Here is a 23,385-nt window from a genome sequence, read left to right as displayed (position 1 = left end):
ATTGTTGGTATTTTATATGCAATAATGTGCCCTACAGTGGCACATTTGGAGCTCTAATGAATAAGTCTACAGTGAATGAAGCAAGGCATGGAAATTCTTTCTTAGGCTTCGGTAATTTGTGGTGCACAAGGGAATAAGGGATGCATGCTCAACTTGGGCAAAAGGCATGGTGAAGAGTCCATGCATTGAAAGGAGAGGCCAAGGACACACATGCACAAGCTTTCATAATCTCAAGGAGAAGCCATCATTTTGTACCTCTCAGCCTATTTAAGGGCCCCATTGCACACAGTTAAACTCTAATGGAATCATTATTAGGGCCATTATGCTGTCAGTCTAATCTTTCAAATCTAGTTTTTTTTCATTTATTCATTATGTTTTATTTCTCTGCGTAGGATACACTCCCCTTTGCAAAAGAGTGTATACTTACTGTATGGCCCTGTCAACGGACCATTTTGCCCCACGGAAGGGGACGATTGGGCCTCATACAGCCCAAGAAGCGAACTAGAAGTGCCCCCACGTGCAGCAGCATGCCCAAGAGGCAGCCCAAGCATGGCAGCCGCAGAGGCCACACAGGCGGAGTCTTGGCACGACAGTGGAGGAATCACAGAGACCCAGCCGCACACAGTCCAGGGATGGTGGCCGAGACGTCGTGCCACCTGCGTGGGACGAGAGGGCACCACCAACACTCTCGCCCTTATGCCCAAGCTTGAAGATGGTGAAGGTCTCTTTTCATATATATACCTCCCACATCTCCCCTTCTGAGCACATATGAGGTATTTCTTCTCTTTCCTGTGCACGTGGCAGTCTGCAGTTAGGGTGCATGTGGTTAGTTCTTCCCACCTTCAACCTCTCTAGAAGATCATCATGGAAATTATCATAATGCATTGGGCTATGTTAAGCAAAAGAACTGAACCACTGTAGGGCTTCTTTCATGTGTGCATATGAGTGCTTAGAGAAGGGCTTATGCATGTAAAAATTCTAAAGAACTTGTGATGTGTAATCATATGCTGAAGATATTGTCTTAACATGACCAAGTTCATGGAATCTATACTTGAGGGGGAGCCATAAAGTCTAGTTAAATCGGAGGATGTCTTAGAGCATCTTGTACAACTCACTCTGGATTATGTGTTTGAAATTATGTGAAGCCCATTATACTTGTGTATCTGAGCTTGTGGTATTGCATGCCCCTAGGCCACTCAAGACTACCCAACACAAGGCCCCTAAAATCTCAGGGTGGTGGTCCCCTAAAGATCAACTGATGGAACACGTTCATATGCCGCACCGAAAAATCACTTACGTGATTGTTTCCAAGCATGCCTATTGACAAGTGCACCAATAATCCCGCGCAAACAGTTCTGAACTGCCTAAAGATCAGGAGTGATTCTAAGTCAATCTACATGTTAGTCATTCATGGAATAAAGGATAATAATGTGTAATGATAATGTGCGCGAGGATCACCATGTGTGCATTTGTTCTTTCCAAGCTTAAGTCAAAAGAAATTCAAGTATTTCAAGTGTAACTCAAGATCTGATTGTCTTGGATAGTGTGGGGCCGTTGGCCCTTCAAGTCTAATGTCATCGTCACTCATAGGTTTAAAATTGGCTTCTGTAACTGGACGCTAAGCAAATTGTGGATTCATCCCCCACTTGAAACTAAGTAAATCTTTGTTGTCTCAACACTCCAATAATCATATGTTGATCCCATAGGCCTGCAAGACCACAATTCTTGGATTTTGTGCTTACTATAAAATTTCCTCAGTGTATATAGCTAGTTCTTTCTTTTCATTTCTTTTTCCATATTCTAGCTACCTCATGAAACTGTTGTAACTCATTTTAGTCTCATAAAACTTTTGAGTCTTTCCACCCATAGAGGTACTGGAACCTGCAGACCCACCCAAGAGGACTGATTGCCCTACTGCACTGATTCACAGCCGCCATCTCGCCCCATCCACGTACAAGATGGACGCACCAGACAGCAACCCATAGAGGTGCTTGAGCCTGCAAACCCACCCAAGAGGACCAACTTCCCTACTGCACTGATCCAAGGCCCACCATCTCCACCTACAGTCACCTTGAACCGCGCTCGCCATTTACAGCCCACCCGACTTCCATGAGCCTCTGATCAGCAGCAACCTTCCACATGGCAGCTCCAGACCAGGGAGATCGTCCAACGACATAGGGTCACTCCCCCACTCATGGTGGACATGGCGAGTCTCTCGACACTCATAGACACCCCTATGCTGGATATTCTGGATGGTTGATGATGATGATACCACACATGAGATCTCCTTTGTACTGATATTGAGATGTATTTGTTGCACATGTATTGTGAAATGCGGGGGATTGATCGTAGTAAAACAACCTTAGGCTTAACTAAACTGCACTTAATTATACTTAAGAGATAGACAATGGTGTCAATGCAATGCAATGAAGCTATATTAAATGCAATGGTTACAATGAAGATCTATGAATAGAACTATGCCTGTCCTAGATGAATATCTATCTCGGGAGGAGAGAGATATGCTGAATGCTGATGCTGACTGAAGGTTCCCTTCTCCAATGCTGAGGTCCACCCTTGAGATGTTGGCTTTCCTCTATGTAGGAGGCAAGAGATGAACTTAATGCTGATCTCTATCTGTATGCTGAATATGCTGTCTACTGTATGCTGAATGCTGCTTCTGATCCCCTGTGCTCCACAGACTCAAAACGCTGGAGATCTATGATGCTTAGATAGGACTGAATGATGTCATTCCTACTTATATGGGTTGTATGCTGCTGGTAAGCCAGCGTGCAGCAGTCGGCCTGCAAATCTGGAACCTCACGACTTCATAAATGTAACATTGCTGCTGTCAGCCGGCAGTAACATCTATACAACTGAATGATAATGCTTAGTCGGCTGCTGACCAGGCCCTGTCGGCTGGTTCTACAAGCCACGACCTGATATGCTACATGCCCTAAATGCCTTTAATACTTTACGTACTGTTGTAGGTGCTGTAGAAGCCCCATACACTGCGGTACATGCTGTGATAAATGCTTCAATGCCTGGATAATGCTCATGAATGCCCTGCTTAATGCTTGCAGCTGCTAATAATGCCATGTCACCCGGGTGTGCACGTGACATGTATCCCGTGCTAACTATGATGCTCACTACAGCAATGCTGCTCATGATGATGATGATGTGATCGACATAGCTAATATATCCTTTTAATGAGGTTTTAGTTTCTCTTAGTCTCTTGCATGGCTGGGCTGTTGTATTGAGCAATGTAGGACTACGAGCAACGCAGGACTACGGACTGGATGTGCATGTCAATTTCATGTGGCTCTTGTGACTAGTTGGCTAGAGTGTTCTTGCCTTGGGAGTAGTATGGCTATTAGAAGTGGCTCCCTGGATTTTGGCACGACTGTTGGATTCAGGGCTCCTTTGACTGGAAAAGTGATCCAGGAGAGTGTTCGGGCTGAGTAGTGCGTACTTTTCTGGTCTCTGAGGAACACATCGTGGTGTGCAGAGATATTGATGTATTTTGTAGTCATTTGCAGTGGCTTATGATGATATATTCACAATACTTTTCTGATGATGTATTTGAACATATTTTTCATCTTTAAGTTAAGTCTTATTTTTATGTTGAAAAGAAATGTTTGCTTGTGAGCTCTATTTTCAGCTTAAGCATATGTGCGTGATGAAAAAGGGAATTTGAATTACAAATATGTGAGTTCACACCAGCTCCATAGGCCCAATGGAGAGCGGCATGCTAACCCATGGGATTGGATGGGGTTAGGCAGAGTCTATGGAACTGGTCAAAATTGATAAAATGATTTAAATATTGGAAAGCGATAGACCCGAATTATGGGTGTTTTCTAAACCTAGAGACCAAACTTGATTATAAACTTAGAAACTTAGAAAAAATATGGGAGCGCTTTAGATCATAGAGTCTTTAGCAGAATCAAGGTAGAACCATTCCCTTCATAATCGAGGAATAAGACATCATGTTGAGCCCAAGGGAGCCACCAATGCCTCTTATTTATGAGAATTATGAAGTGGACATTTTACTTGGAGAAATCATACTCAATTCCTACCCTAAGGTCTATTCCAGTCAGCTAAATTGAGAACGTTATTGGATTGTGAAGTGATAGGATATTGATGTTTGGAGGCCCCAAGTGAGCTCGCTATATCCTTAGTCTAGCCTTCCGCTGTAATTTCTCTTTGAGTAGGGGGTAAGGGCCTCACATTTGGTATCACAACGCCGTTGTGAAAATGAAACTTACAATATTTTATTGGGTTTCTTTTTAGATGGCGCAGCGGACGACTCGAGCATGTCTTTCCAAGATACCAAATTTTCAAAAAATCGAGTATGTCCCAGTCTGAAATGGACTTAAACTTGTGATTCTACTTCAAGCCTAATATCACATCTACTCCCTAAATGGCCATGAAGTTGCGCACAAACTTCCCATGCTGGACCACGAGCATAGCATTTGCGAACTTCATACTTGATCCTAGTACTTGTCCCTCCACCAAAACCCTTTACCAACCTCTCAAATGGTGTAAACTCAAAGCTCACTTGATGAGCGGGCTGGTCTCTGATGAGGCCATATGTGATGCCATTGCCAAACAGTATGACACAAAAACATCCCATGCTGGACCACGAGCTTGGCATTGTGAAATTCATACTTAATCCTAGTATTCATCCCTACACCAAACCCCTATACCTACCTCCAAACTGGTGTAAACTCAAAGCTCGCATGACAAGCGGTCTTCTCTCTGATGAGGTCTTATGTGATGCCATTGCCAAACAGTATGACACAATGTTGTCCCCATACATGGATAGGCATAGCATTTGAACAATTCATTTGCACTCTTGGGTGTGCTTCCACTCTACTTATCTTCCAGCTCTTGGCTGTTGATGGCACCAACAGAAGGCACTGGGGTGGGTGACTACTATGGCCGTGATAGGAGTGGGACAAGAGTTACGTGCCTTGTGCAAACCTCTTGGGGCATGATCTTTTCTTGTATCCGATCATATAGCAGAATTAGCACCAATTTCCCATTCAGTGGCCTCATGATGAGCAAATGTGGCTATGGTGAGGGCTTGTCATGTAACGGGAGAATGTCATGTGCACAGTGTGTATCTACCGTGTGCTATACGCACACAAGACTAGCTTCGAGGTTTGAGCAAGCTTGGAGCTAGGCAGGCAGATTGGCGAGCTGAGTTAGGGATAGACTAACGGGCGGGCACCCAAGTATCGACGGGCGGGCGTCCAAGTGTGGACGCCCGATGACCGGCCAAGAGCCTGTAAAAGGGTGGCCAAGGTTAGTCATTAGTTATATAGAGTCTCACGAGATTTGTGAGAGCTCTATGGTCTTTGAGCCTGGATCTAGTGCAAACGTGCACCTGCTTTACGCAACCGAGGCCGGCAGCAATCTCGAGGCCCGCGAGGGTAGCCTCGTGGCGGTATGGGACGTCGCGAGGAGGAGATTGGTCGGTACGTCAACCTAGTTAGCTCAGCTCGTGGCTCGGTGGGGACAGCCAAGACTGTGGGCTTGCCCGCGGCTGTCATGGTTGGGAGGTGAGTCAGGCCTGCACCCCCTTGTTGTTTGTTTGTTTGCAGGATTCGAGTCTCGTACCAGAAACGATCACGAGGAGATCCTTGGGAATTTGACAGTGGTATCAGACTGAAAGAGTGAATCAGATTTTGGAGGATATGCTTCGAGCATATGTATCCAAAAGACAGTTCATGGGAGGATTATCTTCCTATGTTAGAATTTGCACATAACAGTACTAAGCATACGAGTACAGGTTTTAGTCCTTTCATGCTTATGTATGGTTTTCAAGCTAAATGACCTGTTATAGTAGGATTCTCAGGACTTCAGCATGATGCAGCACGTAATTTTTTGCATGATATGCAGGAAATGTTACAAGTTGCGAAGGAATCTATTAGAAGTGCTCAAGACCAAGATAGGTTTTATTCTAATAGACATCGTTCACCCAGAGAGTTCTCTGAAGGAACGATGGTGTATTTGCGAGTTCTGAAAGTTTCTGAGACTTTACGGACACGTCGATCTCCGAAATTATCCCCTAGATACTGTGGACCATTTCGTATTACACGAAGAATTGGCTCAGTGCATATGAATTGGATTTGCCCTCTCATGTGAAAGTTCATCCTGTATTTCATGTCAGTAGACTTAAGTACTGGGTGGAACAGACCAATTAGCTACTCCTCAAGAAATTATAGATATCGAGGACATGACATTTGTTCCGCACGAACCTGAAAAGATTCTTGGATTTCGTGAAAGAAGATTACGTAATACGCTTATCATGGAAAACAAGATCAAGTGGAAGGTTCGTGTTGAGGAGGACGCTACATGGGAGACATTGACTACTCTTCAGAGAGATTACCCTGGCTTTTTAGTGAGCTCTTAGAGGAAGGGGAGTATGTCATGTGCACAGTGTGTATCTACCGTGTGCTACACGCACACAAGACTAGCTTCGAGGTTTGAGCAAGCTTGGAGCTAGGCAGGCAGATTGGCGAGCTGAGTTAGGGATAGACTAACGGGCGGGCACCAAGTATGGACGGGCGGGCGCCCAAGTGTGGACGCCCGATGATTGGCCAAGAGCCTATAAAAGGGTGGCCAAGGTTAGTCATTAGTTATATAGAGTCTCACGAGATTTGTGAGAGCTCTATGGTCTTGGAGCCTGGATCTAGCGCAGACGTGCACCTGCTTTACGCAACCGAGACCGGCAGCGATCTCGAGGCCCGCGAGGGTAGCTTCATGGCGGTATGGGACGTCGCGAGGAGGAGATTGGTCGGTATGTCAACCTAGTTAGCTCAGCTCGTGGCTCGGTGGGGACAGCCAAGACTGTGGGCTTCCCCGCCGCTGTCATGGTTGGGAGGTGAGTCAGGCCTGCACCCCCTTGTTTGTTTGTTTGCAGGATTCGAGTCTCTTACCAGGAACGATCATGAGGAGATCCTTGGGGATTTGACAGAGAATCTCATGGTTCCATCTCTATCTGGTGGAGATCCTCAATGCTCTAGGTCGAGGGAGCTTGGCACGTAGGCTAGAGTAGGCATGCCCACTTAGGACTCCTCTGGGACGCAAATATGGTCCCTGTGTACGGTTGGTATGAGCTGATGTCGGTCGGTGTGGGTGACTGATGTGGATGCTCATGCCATGAAGAAGTCAGCAGATATGCAGAGTATGTACCATAGGGGAGGTAGAGAATGAGGCCCACTATATGTTAAGATGCCCAGCGTATTATGAGATATGGGGAGTTTTCACTGCCCCTACCTGCCATATGGGGTACATACTCTTGCATATCCTGCTCCTCTAATGGAATGTTCTTAGCTCTATGAGTCTATACTCCGAGACGGTGAGAGAAAGAAAGAAAGAAACGTTGATGTCTACAAAAGAACTTAAAGGTCTTGCATATCCTGCTCCTCTAATGGAATGTTCTTAGCTCTATGAGTCTATACTCCGAGACAGTGAGAGAGAAAGAAAGAAAGAAACATTGATGTCTACAAAAGAGCTTAAAGGTCTATGAGACCATAAGTGGCCCAAAAGAGCTTAAAGGTCTATGAGACCATAAGTGGCCCAATGATACCATGGATATACTAAGCCATGGAAAAAGTAATTGAGAGAAAAGAAAAAACGACTATCACTAGTGTATACACATGTGATATTAGCGTGTGACCTTGTACAGGAAAAAACTAGCCATGATCAACTAATAAGGATGCCCTCCTCAGCATCTCTGATCATCAAATGTATCACCTGTGCAAGTGGACCAGACCCCTCATGGAAGAGGCAGTGGAATCTCCCCGGTATCTCATAGTAGGCCTGGCAGCTAATGTAGTGTGCCTCATCTTCCACCTGTCCTGTGGTGCATACTCTGCATATTCGGATCCTCGTGTGGAAAGAGAGAGAAAGAGAGAGAGAGAGAGAGAGAGAGAGACAAAGACAGACAGAGAGAAGAGAAGAGTACACTAGACACCCCATTACGTCCCAACTAACGCACTTTAAGCCACAAACCTTGCAGCGTGTTTGCTTGGATTCTTAGATAGGTAATCAAGTACAATGGTTGGATCAAGGATGATCCCTAGAGTGTGATCTACCTTCTGTCAACCAAGCATGAGCTGAGTCCCAAGCTGAACACCTGTGATTGAGATCACCTGGGGTGGTTTTATGCACATGTGGGCTTCTTGCTGGGCTTGGAAGATCTTGGACACTGTCTCCTTGTAGGTTAAGAAATAGTGCTGGTGATCTCTACTCCTCTTATGGTTGAATATGCGTGCACTTCAATGCCGAGAGATGAGGAACGAGGGCAGGGAACATACCTATTTGCAGGTCACAATTGTAGCCCTTTCTAGGGTCAGCTTGCTCAACCAGCTCATGACTTCGAAAAGGGCTGACTGACTACACTCCTGCTGCCTCAGCTCTACGTGCCCTGTCTGCCCATGTGGCTGTACAGCTGGTCCTTGCTGCTGTCCAGCCCATCCTGAGCCCAGCCCGTGCCACTGTTATGTACCTAGACACTAATCTACAGATTAGGGAACTAAACCAGTGAGGTTAGGGGGCACCGAGATTAGGGATTAACAGGCTGATACTCGGCTATGGTTCCTAGATTGATAAAACAAGCTTAATGGCCTTTTAAAGCGAGTTAGCTATTTATGGCATAGTTAGCACTATATAAGTGAGAGCTTGTTTTATCAATCCTGGAACGCTAGCCAAGTATCAGCCTGTTAATCCCTAGTCCCGGGCCCCCTAACCCCCGCTGGATTAGTTCCCTAATCTATAGATTAGTGCCTAGGATTCTTGGATTGATAAAACAAGCTTAATGGCCTTTTATAGCGAGTTAGCTTTTTATGGCATAGTTATCAATCCAAGAACCCTAGCCAAGTATCAACCTGTTAATCCCTAATCCCGGGGCCCCCTAACCCTATTGGATTAGTTCCCTAATCTGTAGATTAGTGTCTAGGTACATAACAGCCACCCTGCCTGCCCTTGATCCAAAAGCATCCTCCTGGATATGCCAACACAGCCTGCAACCTGACCTTTGGCCTGTCAGATGTCCTCAATCCTATAAATTTTTAACACCTATGGCCAGCACCTGGGAAACGGCCTATTATGCTGCCTAGACACACATACAACTTGCTATGCAAGTGGGTTCCATTTGTACGGGAGACCACACTGATTCTTCGACCTGAGACCTAAATCTGATGGCTACTGGCAATTGGTTTCTCGTCTAGGGCTCACAAAATGTAAAGTGTTCATGACTAATTCCCCAAAAGTTTGTTGTGCACTCTAGAACAATATGGCCATCTAGCACCCTGGCAGAGAAATGTGACAGGAGGAGAAAGAGGAGGAACAAGGGAGAAGAGAACTGCGAAGTGGCTGACGCCGAGGTGAACAAGGTTGTGGGCTGTAATTGAGAGGCGAAAACGTGACGAAACTAGTAAAAAAGGGGGGTTAGATAAGTCGCGCATCCAAACATACCTTTAAAAAAAAAACAATAACAAAATTGTGCAAAAAATATTTTGTGGAAAGTTTTTACCTTGGGTAGCCTAACACCCTTGCACAAAAGCAAGCAAGGGTGTTAGGCCACATGTACGCTAAAAAATATAATAAACAATAGCCAACAGCCATGATAAACGCAGGCCAGGCCTAGAAAATAATAATAAAAGCACCTGTTGCGTCTGCCTTCTCGAAGCATCATCATCATGGCGGCTTTGCGTGCGAAGGAAGACGATGGTGCTTGCAGGCGCTGCGCCAGCTTGAGTCCTATTTTAGATCAGCCAGCATGGGGGATCATACTGTGGACGCTTGGAGTAGTCAGCGTACACTACTGATAGCAGCCATCCAATTAGTGGGAGAATGGCAGGTGGGAGAATCAGCTCATGGCCGTGGCAATGGTGACCTCGCCACAAAACCATCACTTCCTCTCCTTCATCATTGTCATGATCATCTTCTTCACAGACGACCCCTCCTGCCATGGCTATAAACGCCAGCAGCTGCTGGATCTCCCTCCTTGCACATCCTTCCTTCTCAAGATGTTTTCCCAACATGTTACAGTATTGCTATGATTCGATTTTTCTTGTTGTTTCTGATCAAATTCATGTTAATAAGCCAAGACTGCCATGGAAAATCCAGCTAAATATAGCCTGTGAAACAACGGTTAGGGCTAGGGTTTGTTACAAAGCAACCACGCACTCGAAAGTCCCAGGCGTAGAAAATAATAAAAAAAAGCACCTGCTATGTCTGCCTTCTCAGTGCATCAATACGGCACTCAAAAGTCCCAAGCGTAGAAAATAATAAAACAAGCACCTCCTGCAACTGCCTTCTCAGCGCATCATCATCATGACCATGGCGGTGGCAATGGTGACCAAACCCTCACTTCCTCTCCTTCATCATCATCATTTCGTCTTGTTCACAAACGACCCCTCCTGCCATGGCTATGAGCGCCAGCCACAACTGGATTGGATTTGCACGCTCCTCCTTGGTTAACAAGTAAGAAGTTGAAGATCAAGGTACTTCTCTCTCTTTCTCTCACACTCTCATTCGAGCCCTTTGGATTTGTTAACCTTATGAAATGATTTTGCCTAAAGCTACTATTGTTGGTTCTGTGCCAATGAACTATCGTGTTTATGTATCCCTATAGTGTTCATCATTGGTGGAATGCATGTTGTGAAGGGTACGCGGTCGTACCATTGTGAAGCCACGGCCGTACCCTTCTCAACAGATCAAAATACAACAATGCTTGAAATGCTCGAATGAAAGCATACTTGGAAGCAATGCTAGACCAACATCCGCAATCGATGCGCTTGAAGCCTATTCTTATGTTCGATGGGGATTCAAAAGTATCTCGCAAATTAAAAAATTACAAATTCATTACCACATTTGAAAGTGAGTTTTGTATGAATCAATACGTAGGACTAATGGCCACCTTCAACACTTAAGGTGTTTTGGTCCACTTTTGATATCGAAAGTGCTATTTGGGAAACGGGGGAAGGGAACATTCTCCTATGTTTTTTAAATTTCGAGGAAGACTATGCCAACTCTCCACCATACTTTATGTATGGGTTTTTTTTTTTAACTTCACTCACACAACCGAGCACGAAAATCCTATGACTTGATGAATGAAATGTTACTTAGATTCAAATATGGTAATGAATTTGGAATTATCTACCTTGCGATGTCCTCTGAGATCTCTGTCGATGTCCAACAATTTCTCACCTCGAATATAATCATAGGCTTGATGTTCATGCTTGTTCGAGCTCTATAAGTTGTTCATATAGCTCTATAAGTTGTTCATATAAACTTGAGAAAGACAAGCATATGAACAAGAAATGCTACACAAATGGTATGGGTTGCAGTGTCCATCTTCATTCGAGCGCTTCAAGATGTTTATACGTGAACAGAAGGACACACGTTCTTTTAAAGTACGTTGACAACGCACAGGTGCAAGCAATCAAGAGGATAAGTGTACCCAAGCATTCTAATTAGCATTCTAGAAATATTTTTAGGTAGAAAAGCTTCAAAGATTTCCAACCTTTTTGGTTACTGTGAGTTGTTATTCAGTCACTTCCCTGATAAAAATGACGAGTCTAACGACAACCTTGAGAAGAGCCACAACACAAATTTAATCAAGAAGTTAACTCTAGGTGCAAGAAGTTGAAGGAAAAAAGAACATTGCTTAACATATATAGGGATGGTATAGAGATAAATTATGGCAGTGGTTTAAAAGTCAATGTAGAGGACAGAGTCTTGTGTACTCTAGGTCTTACAAAATGTGTTGCAAAAAAAAAAAAACTTCTTCTGATTAAATGATTGCAGCCAATCACTTAATCTTCTTGAAATCTGCAAAAGGAGTTCTGATAAACCCTCCAGTCGAAGGAAATTACTCTTATTCAACTATTGTAAAACCCTGAATAAAGACTTCCCATTATTTGATGACATGATTGAGTGTGTGATTGAGAATACAAACCTCAAGCAGCTCAGATCCCCATGGAGGGCTTGTTTGCAAAACATGACGATCATACTCCATGAAAAAATCCCTGATTCGTTCATTTGCAGGATACAGAGATGAACAAATCCGCAAACGTAATTTGAAAACCATTCTCCCATCTTCAGCATAGTCTAATCTTTCCTGTGCATAACAAGCATGTTTTACTCATGAAGACGTAGCTTCAAAAAGAATTAAGCATAATTCAGCACATGTAAAGTTTTCTTACTTTGATGTTGTCTTGCAAGTAGTGAGGAACAAGCTCTCTTATTATAGGCAAGCTGACTTCAGACCGAAGCATTCTGTCAAGAACCAGCAAAAGAACAGCTTGCAAAGTGAGTTGGCTTAGCACACGTACCAAAACTTGATAAACCCTTCAGGCAAAAAAAAAAAAAAAAAAACATCCAGCAAAACTGCTAAAATAGTGAATGGCTCTTAATGACAAATGGTGTATGCAATCTGCAAGTCCCAGTGTTTCACAAATACAAAATCACAGCTGAAGGTCGTGAAGCGCCCCACTACTGAGTGCTACGCCCGCCTGCTTTCTCCTCCTTTGTGCTGCCCCTGTATCGCCCACCTTCCTCAAACAAGGCTGGGAATACCATGGATCCAAACAACTACAAGACCATTATGATCCGCCATATCATGGCCAAGTTTTATGGATCAGTTCTTGAGGCAGAGCTCGGTGCCTTGGCAGAAAGGGAGAGCTTCCGGGCACCAGGCCAGGCCAGCTTCCGATGGAACTTCTCTACATTAGATCGTATCTTCACTCTCAGGAGCCTCATTGAGCAAGCTAAGACGGATGGCAGATGCTTTATTGCTGCTTTGTGGATTTCGGCAAAGCCTTTGACGCAGTGCCACGTGACCGCTTGCTCCAGAGGTTGCAGTTACTAGGGGTTCCGTCGGATATGATCTGGTGGGGGGCTTTTCAGAGGAGATCACTAGCACCATTGGGTGAAACAGGGGTGCCCCCTATCCCCCACACTCTTTGGTACTTATATTTATGAGATCTCAGCCTTTATTTACCAGGCAGGCGGTAGAGGTGCATCTTTGGCAGGCACTCTCATTGCTATACTCCTCTATGCTGACGACATAGTGCTTCTCTAAGATTCTCAAGCAAGACTATAGCATCATATGGATGCACTGCAGGGTTTTTGAACTTAGCGGAGGCTCTCAGTTAGCCTTGGGAAAACCAAGGTGAAGGTCTTTCACACTTCCCGCAAAGTGATGAAGGATACAGGGATCACATACAGAGGCACTAGAATGGAGGTGACTAGTTCTTATGTCTATGTCTACCTTGGGGTTACCTTCACCAGTACGGGAGGATGTTTCTCCATGCCGCAGGCCTCCCAGGATAGATTGACCAGAGGATATCAGCACTAGACCTCCTGAAGCACCAGTGCCATCAGTCTCACTTCCAGGAAACACGGACTAAGGGGTGGCTCTTTGACACCTTTGGTCACTCCAGCGATGATGTATGCAGACCTCTTTTGGGCACCAGCATTATCCTCAGCAGACTGGCAGCGGATTGAGAGATCTGTGATCCTCATGCTCTCACGGATGATTCGCATCAAACCATCTGTCCCACATCATATCATTCAAGCGTAGTTTGCTCCATCCCCTATGGTTATAGAGGCACTCTTCCCAACAGTATATATATATATATATATATATATATATATATATATATATATATATAGAGAGAGAGAGAGAGAGAGAGAGAGAAAGAGAGAGATGGACCCCACATGACTCCCTCGCCAGTCTTGACAGGCAATTGCTCTGCGAGAGGCACACACTCATCTTGGTATGACTTTGTTATCACATGGTTTACGGCACATGGGCTTCAGATTGACCAGCTCCCTCCTTACCAATATGACCCCGACTCACCATATCTCAAGCTTCCCCATGTGGACCGTAACCAGGTGCTCCGATATGATTTGCCTGAAATGGACCGTAACTAGGTGCTCCAATATGATTTGCTTCAGGCACACATGAGGGATACTTGGATTACCCGAGCGTGGCCCTTGCCCCTCAAGATGCAGTATTCTCGGGCTCACTTCCTTAGGCTCACTGAGCATGGGTTCCTAAAGAGACCAGGCTACATGGGTATCTTTATGTCTCATGCCATGGGGATTGCCATTGGTCAGCTGACTCAGCTCCGAGTTTCATCCCATACCCCAGAGATCGAGGCCGGCAGAGCAGCGAGGATACCCAGGGAGGACAAGATTAGCAGATTATGCAGCACAGCAGTGGAGTCCAAGGAGCATTATGTATGCTGATGCTCAGTCGACTATGAGATCAGAGGGAGGTACCGTGGCCTTTTCAGAGAGGGGTTCTGTCCTATTAGCCGTATCATGGATTATCCAGACCAAGATGCATGGGCTTGTTCTTGCTGGAGCTATGATGACACAAAGAGAGCCTCCTCAGAGCACAAACCTCAGGAGCTAGTTCAGCCCAGCTCAAGATCACCAACCCCCACATGTTGTACCTACTCCAACAACAAATCCGGCACTTCATCAGACCGCGACAATATCCAAGACCTAGGGGTCACTCTATTGCGAGCCACAGTGCTCCGAGCTGCAAGACAACCATGGCCACCACCACTCCATCAGGCCTGAATCAATGTGATCCTTACACGTCACCGACGCACGATGGAGGCCTCTTCTTCTCAGCCTCTCTTCACAATTTCAGATCTTGTGGCCACCCTCTCCTGCCCGATGATGGATCTCCTCCATGGACCTCTCCCCTCCATACATTCGGGATAGAGTGCATTATAATAATTCTTGTATACTTTATAGCATGCTCCCTTGTTTGTTCTGTGCATTTACCTAGCACTTAGCTAGGTTACTAGGTTTCCAGTTTCAGTTTCAGTTTTGTTTCAGTTTTCCATGACGATTATATTCCATGGATACTTGTAATCATCTTTTGTCTCATAGGCCCATTGGGCCATTTGTAAGACGTAAATAAAACTTTCTTTCTTTCTTTCTTTAGGCGCAGCTCAGTTCATTTGCAGAGACAAGGATGGAGAGCCTCAGGACAGCCAGGCTCTTTTTACCCTTAACCACATCTTCACCTTCCATGCCATCATCGAGTAGGTTGGAGCACTACATCAGAGGATTTACTGCTGCTTTGTGGATTTCCACAAGGCTTTTGATACTGTACCCCGAGCCCACCTCCTACACCGTCTACAAGACATAGGAGTCCCATCTGACATGGTTTGGAGCATAACCGCCCTCTATGAGTCCGTCACCGGACCAGTGAGAGCCCCAAGAGCTACACCGCAAGAGATTCCACCAGTATTAGGATGAAACAGGGCTGGCCTCTTATCACCCACTTTTTTTGGCCTCTAAATCGAGGAGATCTCGAGCTTCATTGACAGATTAGGCGGGGCTGGTCCCACACTGGAAGGCATATTGATCCCCCTACTAATTTATGCAGATGACATCATCCTCCTTTCAGATTCAGCTGAGGGGCTTTAGAGACAGTTGGATGCCTTATAGGACATCTGCAGTCAGCCGGACCTCTTTGTTAACCTTGGTCAAACCAAGGTAATGGTCTTCAATACCTCCCGCTCCTTCACATCCACGTTGAGCTTCACATACAGAGGGGATCCTATGGAGATTGTCTCATCCTATGTCTACCTTGGTGTCACTTTCAGTGGCCCACGCTTCACCATGCTTCTCGCAGCAAATGCTGGAGTGACACAGGGATATGGAGCCTTGAGCTTACTTGAGCGGCAATGCTTCCGGCACATTCCAGGAGCCCAGGAGCCCAGGAGCCCAAGACGAAGGGTTGGCTTTTTGACACCCTTGTCACAACAGCGTTGACGTATGGCGCAGCCTTCTGGGGGCCAGATTTATCCGATGACGATTGGCAGCACGCTTAGAGGCCCTGATCCACAGCGAACCATCGGTCCCACAATACATTATCCACGCAAAGTTTGCTAGAGCCCCAATGGTAGTGGATGCACTCTTCGAGATAGTCACATACCTCCATAGTATCAGTCACATGGATCCCCACAAGCTTCCCCTAGAATCCTCAAGAGAGCTAGCACTCGAGGGCCACCCTGGAGTATCGTATGCCTTAGTTTCCACTTGATTCTTAATATATGGGCTCCACATGGACCGCCTCCCACCCCTTTAGCAAAGTTTGGACTCCCCTTTTTTCCAGCTTTCTCATGAGGACACCAACCAGGTTATCCAGTTAGATCTTCTCAGCCTCTACACCCACTGTACATCGATGACACCTTCAGAGCTCCCAACGAACATGCACTTCTACAGAGATCACTTCCTCACACTCACTGAGAATGGATTCATCCAGCAACCGAGCTACACATGTCCCATGCCATGCAAATTGCAATTAGCCAAATATGGCTTTCATCCCACCGCCTAAGAGTTCACATGCCCCATGCCGTGCGGATTGCAATTGGCCAAATACGGGTTTCATCCCACCACCTCAGAATAAATAGGTAGAGCTCAGCTCAACGCGCCTTCAGAGTCAAGGAGCTCATGCACACACCTAGGGAGGAGAGGATCTGCGGATTATGCCACACAGATGTTAAGACAGAGGAGCGTTACATATGTTGCTTCCAAGTATACTATGAGATCCGCATGAGGTTTCCGTGTCTGTTTCGTGAGAGATTTGGTCCACTCTTCATGATCATTGACTTCGCGGACCAACGTTGCCTAGGGCTCTTCCTGCTTGAGCTCCGCAAACACATGGACCGTTTCTTCAGAGAGCTTTGGCCCTAGCCACCCCGACCCCTCCCTCACCAGCCAACCATCACCAACTTCTTTCAGACGTTGGAGGTAGAGGCCACCTATACATTGGATCCCGTGGACCCACCTCAGGCTTCTCAAGACCCACCTTGCCTGAGAGGAGTTACCTTGGACTAGGCCTTCGCATTCCAACGTGCCTGCAACCCCCGGCCCCCCAAACATCGGCACGATCCCCTCATCAGCTCGAGATCCATCTAGGACATGCTCCACCGCCATCGAGCTACCTTTCCACGTCACATAGCTTAGGAAAACCTCTCGGCCATACTCATTAGCCCCATGCTTGATATTTTGGAGAGTGATATACTATCTACTGGGGATGATCTTCCTCTCATGTTCCATGTTCCTGGTATTCCATGATGAGATTCCATGGACAAATTTGTATCACCGCAATGAGATAGCTTTGTTTTGTTTCTATTTTATTTTCTGTTCCATGATGAGATATGCCATGGACATTATTGTATCACTTTGGTTTCATAGGCCCATTGATACAGTGCCCAGAGCCAGGTTGATGAGGCGATTACACGAGATGGGGGTACCCACAGAGCTCATATGGGAGATTATGGCTTTATATAGATCAGTTGCAGGACAGGTACGCACCCCAGAGGGGGTCTCTACTTTGGTTCACTCCACTATAGGAGTGAAGCAAGGTTGCCCGTTATCTCCTTCATTGTTCGGTATGTATGTGGATGAGGCTTCTGACTGGGGGACAGAGGAGCCCAGCTAGCAGGTACATGGATCCCACTATTGTTATATGCTCATGATATTGTGTTAATCTCTGACTCCCCTGAGGGTATGCAACGTCATCTGGATGCTTTACATGAGTTTGCCCATGATAGTGGATTGTCTGTCAACCTTGGCAAAACTAAGGTTATGGTGTTTAACACCACGACACAGTGGGTTAGGCGATCAGCTCCCACATTTACATATGGGCAGGAGATGGTGGAGTATACAGATGCATATACATATCTTGGGGTAGTATTCAGTGGGCCAGTGTTTTTGATGAGGAGAGCACCAGAGACTAGATTGACTAGAGCACATGCAGCCCTGGGTGGTTTGGAGAGGATGTGTTCGCAGGTTCAGTTTCAGGAACCTCAAACGAAACTTTGGCTTTTTGACACTCTAGTGACATCAGCTATGCTTTATGGAGTGCAGATATGGGGACCTTCAGTGGGCCATCACAGCGCAGGCGGGTGGAGAGGTATGGAGAGGCCTTTGGTATCTATGATTGCTAGGATTATTAGAGCCAAGGCCTCGGTACCTAATGAGATTAGTCGAGCAGAGCTGGCGGCTGCCCCTCTGGTGATTGAGGCTCTTACGAGATCAATCTCCTACATACATGGCTTGTGGGATCTCCCCCGCGACAGATATGCACGCCTCGCCCTTGAGTCCTCCCGACAGTTTGCCTTACAGGGAGACACGGCTTGTTGGTATGGACAGATGACATCTTGGTTCCAGGCACATGGTTTTAGCATGGACAGATTGCCTCCCTTCCAGTATTCTCTGGAGGCACCCTCTCTCACTCTCAAAAGGACAGAGATTACCAAACTCATCCGTCAGCATTTAGTTCAGCTGGACATTAGGAGGACATGGATACAGCCGACTGAGGAGCTGGGCACGAAGATGGCTTTCTACAGAGAGCATTTTCTTCAGCTTACAGCAGATGGTTTTGTGATCACACCCAGTTACATGGATGTACACTTGTCTATGCAGTACGATGTGCTATTGGTCAGATTCGCACATCCTCACACCAGCTTGAGATTGAGATTGGCCGATATAGAGGTATACCAGCTGAGGCCAGGATATGTCGAGTATGCCATGGGGAGCCAGAGACAGAGCTGCATTATATATGCCATTGTACTGCATACTATGAGATACGTGGTCGTTTCCACTGTTTATTTAGAGAGGGTTTTGGACCACTTTCCAGAGTCATGGGATACCAGGACCAGAGGTGTTTGGGATTGTTCTTGCTTGAGCTGCGGAGATATAGAGATAGCCTGCTTAGGCGCACAGAGAGCCAGACTCAGAGGCACATTACAGACTTCTTTAGTCCAGCCATCACTGCGCCAGATGAACCACAGCAGCAGCAGGACATGGATACCGCCCACACCGACGGTACACTGATTGATCGTGCGATTGAGCTTGGGTGGTCCAGACGCCCATGACTACGGAGGAGGGCATCCCAGCATAGACGGAGGTTGCAGCGGCTGATTCGGATTATTCTTGCGAGACATGCGGGACACCCGGTCCGGGTGCTGACCGCAGAGGATATTGAGGAGATCCACCAGCGTCCGATGCGGCACATATTATGAGATGGAGGCACCTCCATAGTGTTACCCCCCGTCCCACATGATATTGTATCCCCTCACTGTACTCCACTCACCTCCATAGCGTACCCCCCCCCCACCCCCCACCCCCCCCCCAACTATATTCACACCCTATAAGGGTTTCTGTTTACCTTCCAGTTCCAGTTTCATTTTCTACGTGCCAGTAGTATCATCTTTATTTTTCATTTTCGGGTTTTTTTTTCATCCAGACATTGTATCAGATCCACCATGATGTAACTTTTTGGTTCATAGGTCATTATGGTCTTTTGAAGACGTTAATATAACATTTCATTTCTCTCTCTCTCTCTCTCATGATGAGATATGGCATAGACATTATTGTATCACTTTGGTCTCATAGGTCCATTGGGTCTTTATAGATGCTCTTTTTTTTCGTGAAATGGTGTTTTATTTTATATGTAAAAATGTCCATCAGCCACATGGCTCACACAGAACCTATGGCCCCAAAAAAAAAAAAAAAAAAACCCCACAAAAGATCCTCTAAAGGATCATGACCATGCAAACCTGTACACTAATAAGAAAGCCTCCTAGCCAAATAAGCATCCCAGATAAAAACATCAAAGATGAGCCAGCCGAGCCGCCGTAGACCATAACGAAATAACATCTGCATCCAGTAGCTGAGCTAAGAGAAGAGAAGAAAACTGCCAGTGCAGCAAACCGCGGATAAGTAGAATGTGCCCATGTATTCCAGACAAGGAATCAAAGATGAACCCATTCCGTGTAGTCCAAATATGCCAAAGTCCTGTCCATCTAAGGAAATGGAATATCACAAGGTGACTCTCCGAAGTAATGACTCGAGGACAAATCCCAAATATCCACTGATGAGCCGAAACAGTAGACCTCTCTACACGCGAGAGACAAAAGACCAAATCTGACGGGCCACTGGACAACTCATGAACAGATGCATAATTGTTTCAGTGCATGTCGTGTAGAAGAAGCAAGAGGCCAATGTAATTTTACGACGGCTGAGCTGATCCCGTGTAGGTAACCCTCCCACCAACATCCTCCAAATGAAAACCTTACCTTGGTAAGGAAGTTTAGACTGCCAACCATGCATAAGAGTTTTCTGCCACCATGATTTAGACTTGTGCAATCCCCACACCTTATTGGCCTTGGCTGAAACCCAATCTTTCTCTGATACGAGCTTATGATAGACCTGGTTAGCTGAAAGTGATATCAAGTCACTAGATTTACATAGTGCCCAATCAAGCCAAGGCTGATCTACAAATGGCCGAGGCAATGGAGTAAAAGGCTCAACTGCATGCATGATGTCAACCCATAGTGGCTGAAATATCCGAGGAACCCTAAAGTGCTGCCGAATACGACGAAACGAATATGGCCTGTCACGACCAGGTATCACAGCATCTCGGATTCTAACCAAACCTAACCTAACCATGCGGTTGAGTCGTATGCGTGAAGCATCTCTGTCTGGCCAAACAATGACACGCGACTCTACAAATGTTTTGAACTGCAAAGAGTTCAAAAGTAGTCTTTCATGACCACGATCCCACCGAGCCAATAGTAGAACTTCATGCCAAGAAAGGAGAATATGCGATAAAATGTGAGATGAGAGAATACGGACAGGATGAGCCGCATTCACAATGTCCCACCATGAAGCCTGCACACGTGTCCGTCCATGTGACAATCCCTCCAACTCAATCAAGTCACGAGCCATGAACACCCAAGGCTGCTCCTGCAAACACATGTCCTGAAAAAGCGCCCACCTACGCGCCACCATATGCAAGCGGACATCCAGTAAAGCAGCCCCACCCATTCTTTTGGGCGTCATAATGTGATTCCAAGCTATCCATGTTTGACCCATAATATTTCCTTGCCTCTTCCACAACATAAACCGAATGGGAGCAACCAAACGGAGAAGAGATTTGTGCGTCCAAGGTAGCAAAGGCAAAAAATAGGAAATCATGCTAAGCATAATAACCTGAGCTACCTTAACCCTAACGAGCATAGGCCACCCTTGAGCTTTCCAATACACAAATTTATCCGAGATCCGAGCAGAAATCCAAGCAAGAAGCGCTTGGGGGTCCACATCCACACCCACCGGATACCCAAGATGACGAACAATGTCTCCTGTATGCACCACACGGCCTTGCCACCCTAATGCCTCAAGATCAAATTCCGTGCATACAATGAGGGTTGATTTGGTTGAATTTATTTTTAGCCCAGAAGCCAATGCAAAATTATTCCAAGCTTCCATTGCTCGATCTATATTGGCTTTTTCGGCCCTCAGAAACATAAAAGTGTCATCCGCAAGGGCTTGAGCAACCAATTGACATGATCAAAAGCTTTTTCAAGATCCAGCTGCACCATCACAATCTCTTGCTTCTTTGCCTTGGCATAATCCACTCCAATTTGAACATTAAGAATATAATGCAAAATATTCCTGCCATGCACAAATCCATATTGATATGGATGAATAAGAGTAGGAAGCACCTTCTACAAGCGATTGGCAAAAATCTTTGTAAAGATTTTATACATAATACCCATAAGTGAGATCGGGCGCCATTGAGCCAAAGAAGTAGGCGAAGGGGCTTTGGGCAACAAACGAAGTATGCCCAACTTCCAATCGGCAGGCTCATATCCCTCATCCCAAACCCTTTGACAAATAAGCGTCAAAGGCTCTGCAAGCTGATCAACATAGTTTCGGAAAAACTCATTTGTCAAACCATCCCAACCAGGGCTCTTTCCCATGGGAAGTTTGGAGAGAACAGCTTTCACTTCCCCTTGAGTAACAGGAGCATCAAGCTAAACCGCCACATCAGGGTCAACTTGATATTGTACTTCAGCAAACAATGACTCCCTTGCAGCTAGGACAGCCGGCGAGACATCCTCTCGAGGGGCAAGCAAATCTTCATAAAACCTGATCCAATGCTGAATAACCTCATAAGGTTGAGTAACAAGGTTGCCTTGGGCATCCATCAGCCTAACAATATTCTTACGCATATGTTTTTGATGCAACTTATCATAGAAGCGATGAGATTGACAGTTAGCATCCCGCAAAGCATCAAGACGTGCAAGTAGTTTAAAGCGAACATATTGTGCTTCCTGCACCCTAGATAGCTCCTTTTTCAGCCATTCTATGGCATCCACAACTTCAACATCCATAGAGTCAGTAAACATGAACACCTCCAAGCCCTTTAAAAGCGACTCAAGAAGAGCCACATGCTGTTTTTGTATAGAGGCATTAGCAAGACCATAATGCCGCGCTAATTTCCGAGTGTTGGTAAGGAACACTAGCCAAGCATGATAATCAGCCATGGACACTCGTGTACTTGGCCCAGGACAATCTGCCAAATCACGAACCTTTTGAAGCATTGCATTTTTAGACATGGTATTTGTGATCTCAGACTGCCCTTGGAGTTCCCGAGCACGTGCCGAAGGGTAATGACCATCCCATGGCGAGATGACCTCACCCTTCGAACCAAACACAAGAGGCAATTGTTGTTGTGCTTCTTTTGTTAGGCGACTTCTAATAAGATAGCGTTCTACTCTATTCACCCCAAGAACCCCTGTACCCTGAGAAAGTTGGCCTCCCGGCCTCTCAATCCTAGTCTGTTGCTGGGCACCTAAATCCAAAGGGCGACGAGCATATGTATGTAAGGGCCCCTGATGAGTACGCAAAGGCCCCCGCCAAACAGCATCTGAGAAATCCCCCCGCGGGGCAACAAATCGTGTCTTTTTACCACGTACTTCCACCCATGGCTGCTCAACCTCATTCTGAACATCCACATGTACATCCATGTGCTGGGCATCATGTAAAGGAGCATCATGCTCATCTTCCATGGGAAACTGCCCCCATCAACGATATCCTTGGTAGAAACAACTTGTTCTTTCTTAGGACATTCGGAGACAAAGTGACCCATCTCACCACATTTGAAACATCGGCCAACAAATGTATCCCACCTCAATTCATACATTAAAGGTTGCAGCCCAGCCATATTGACACGCAAATGTGTCGGCCTAGGTCTCCCAGTATCCCACAACATGCATAGACGATTTCGGTTTCTAGATGTCATTCGAGGCACCACCAAGACATCACCGATACCTCGCATGAGACCTAGTAAAACACGCCAAAACATTGGTGGGAATTGTTTCACTTCAATCCAAACTGGGCAAGCCTGGCGCAACATATCTTGGTACTCTGCTATAGGCTTCCACGGAACCACATGAACCAACTGCCCATCCAAAAAGAGTGGCACCTGCTCCAAGACTGCCCTACGGGCTTCCGAAGTGCGAAAAAGTATTTCATAAAAGCCTC

General features: G+C 45.9%; 1 protein-coding gene across 12 annotated transcripts in view; it reads right to left on the bottom strand.

Annotated features, from left to right (window-relative positions):
- The window catches only part of SPK1 (guanyl-nucleotide exchange factor), a 251,368-nt gene that overhangs the window by 145,936 nt on the left and 82,047 nt on the right, over positions 1-23,385 (bottom strand). For all 12 annotated transcript variants that reach the window (XM_086778119.1, XM_086778125.1, XM_086778131.1 and 9 more), the window contains 2 exons: positions 12,219-12,291; positions 11,972-12,133 (listed from right to left, as the gene is read on the bottom strand). In XM_086778119.1, the coding sequence (XP_086634245.1) occupies positions 11,972-12,133; positions 12,219-12,291 (235 nt within the window). The remainder of the gene's footprint in view (positions 1-11,971; positions 12,134-12,218; positions 12,292-23,385) is intronic.

Source organism: Cibotium barometz, chromosome 39 (assembly GCF_041138505.1).
Source record: "Cibotium barometz isolate CiBa-2024 chromosome 39, ASM4113850v1, whole genome shotgun sequence".
NCBI classification, from domain to species: domain Eukaryota; kingdom Viridiplantae; phylum Streptophyta; class Polypodiopsida; order Cyatheales; family Cibotiaceae; genus Cibotium; species Cibotium barometz.
This window is presented reverse-complemented; position numbering and strand designations above follow the sequence as displayed.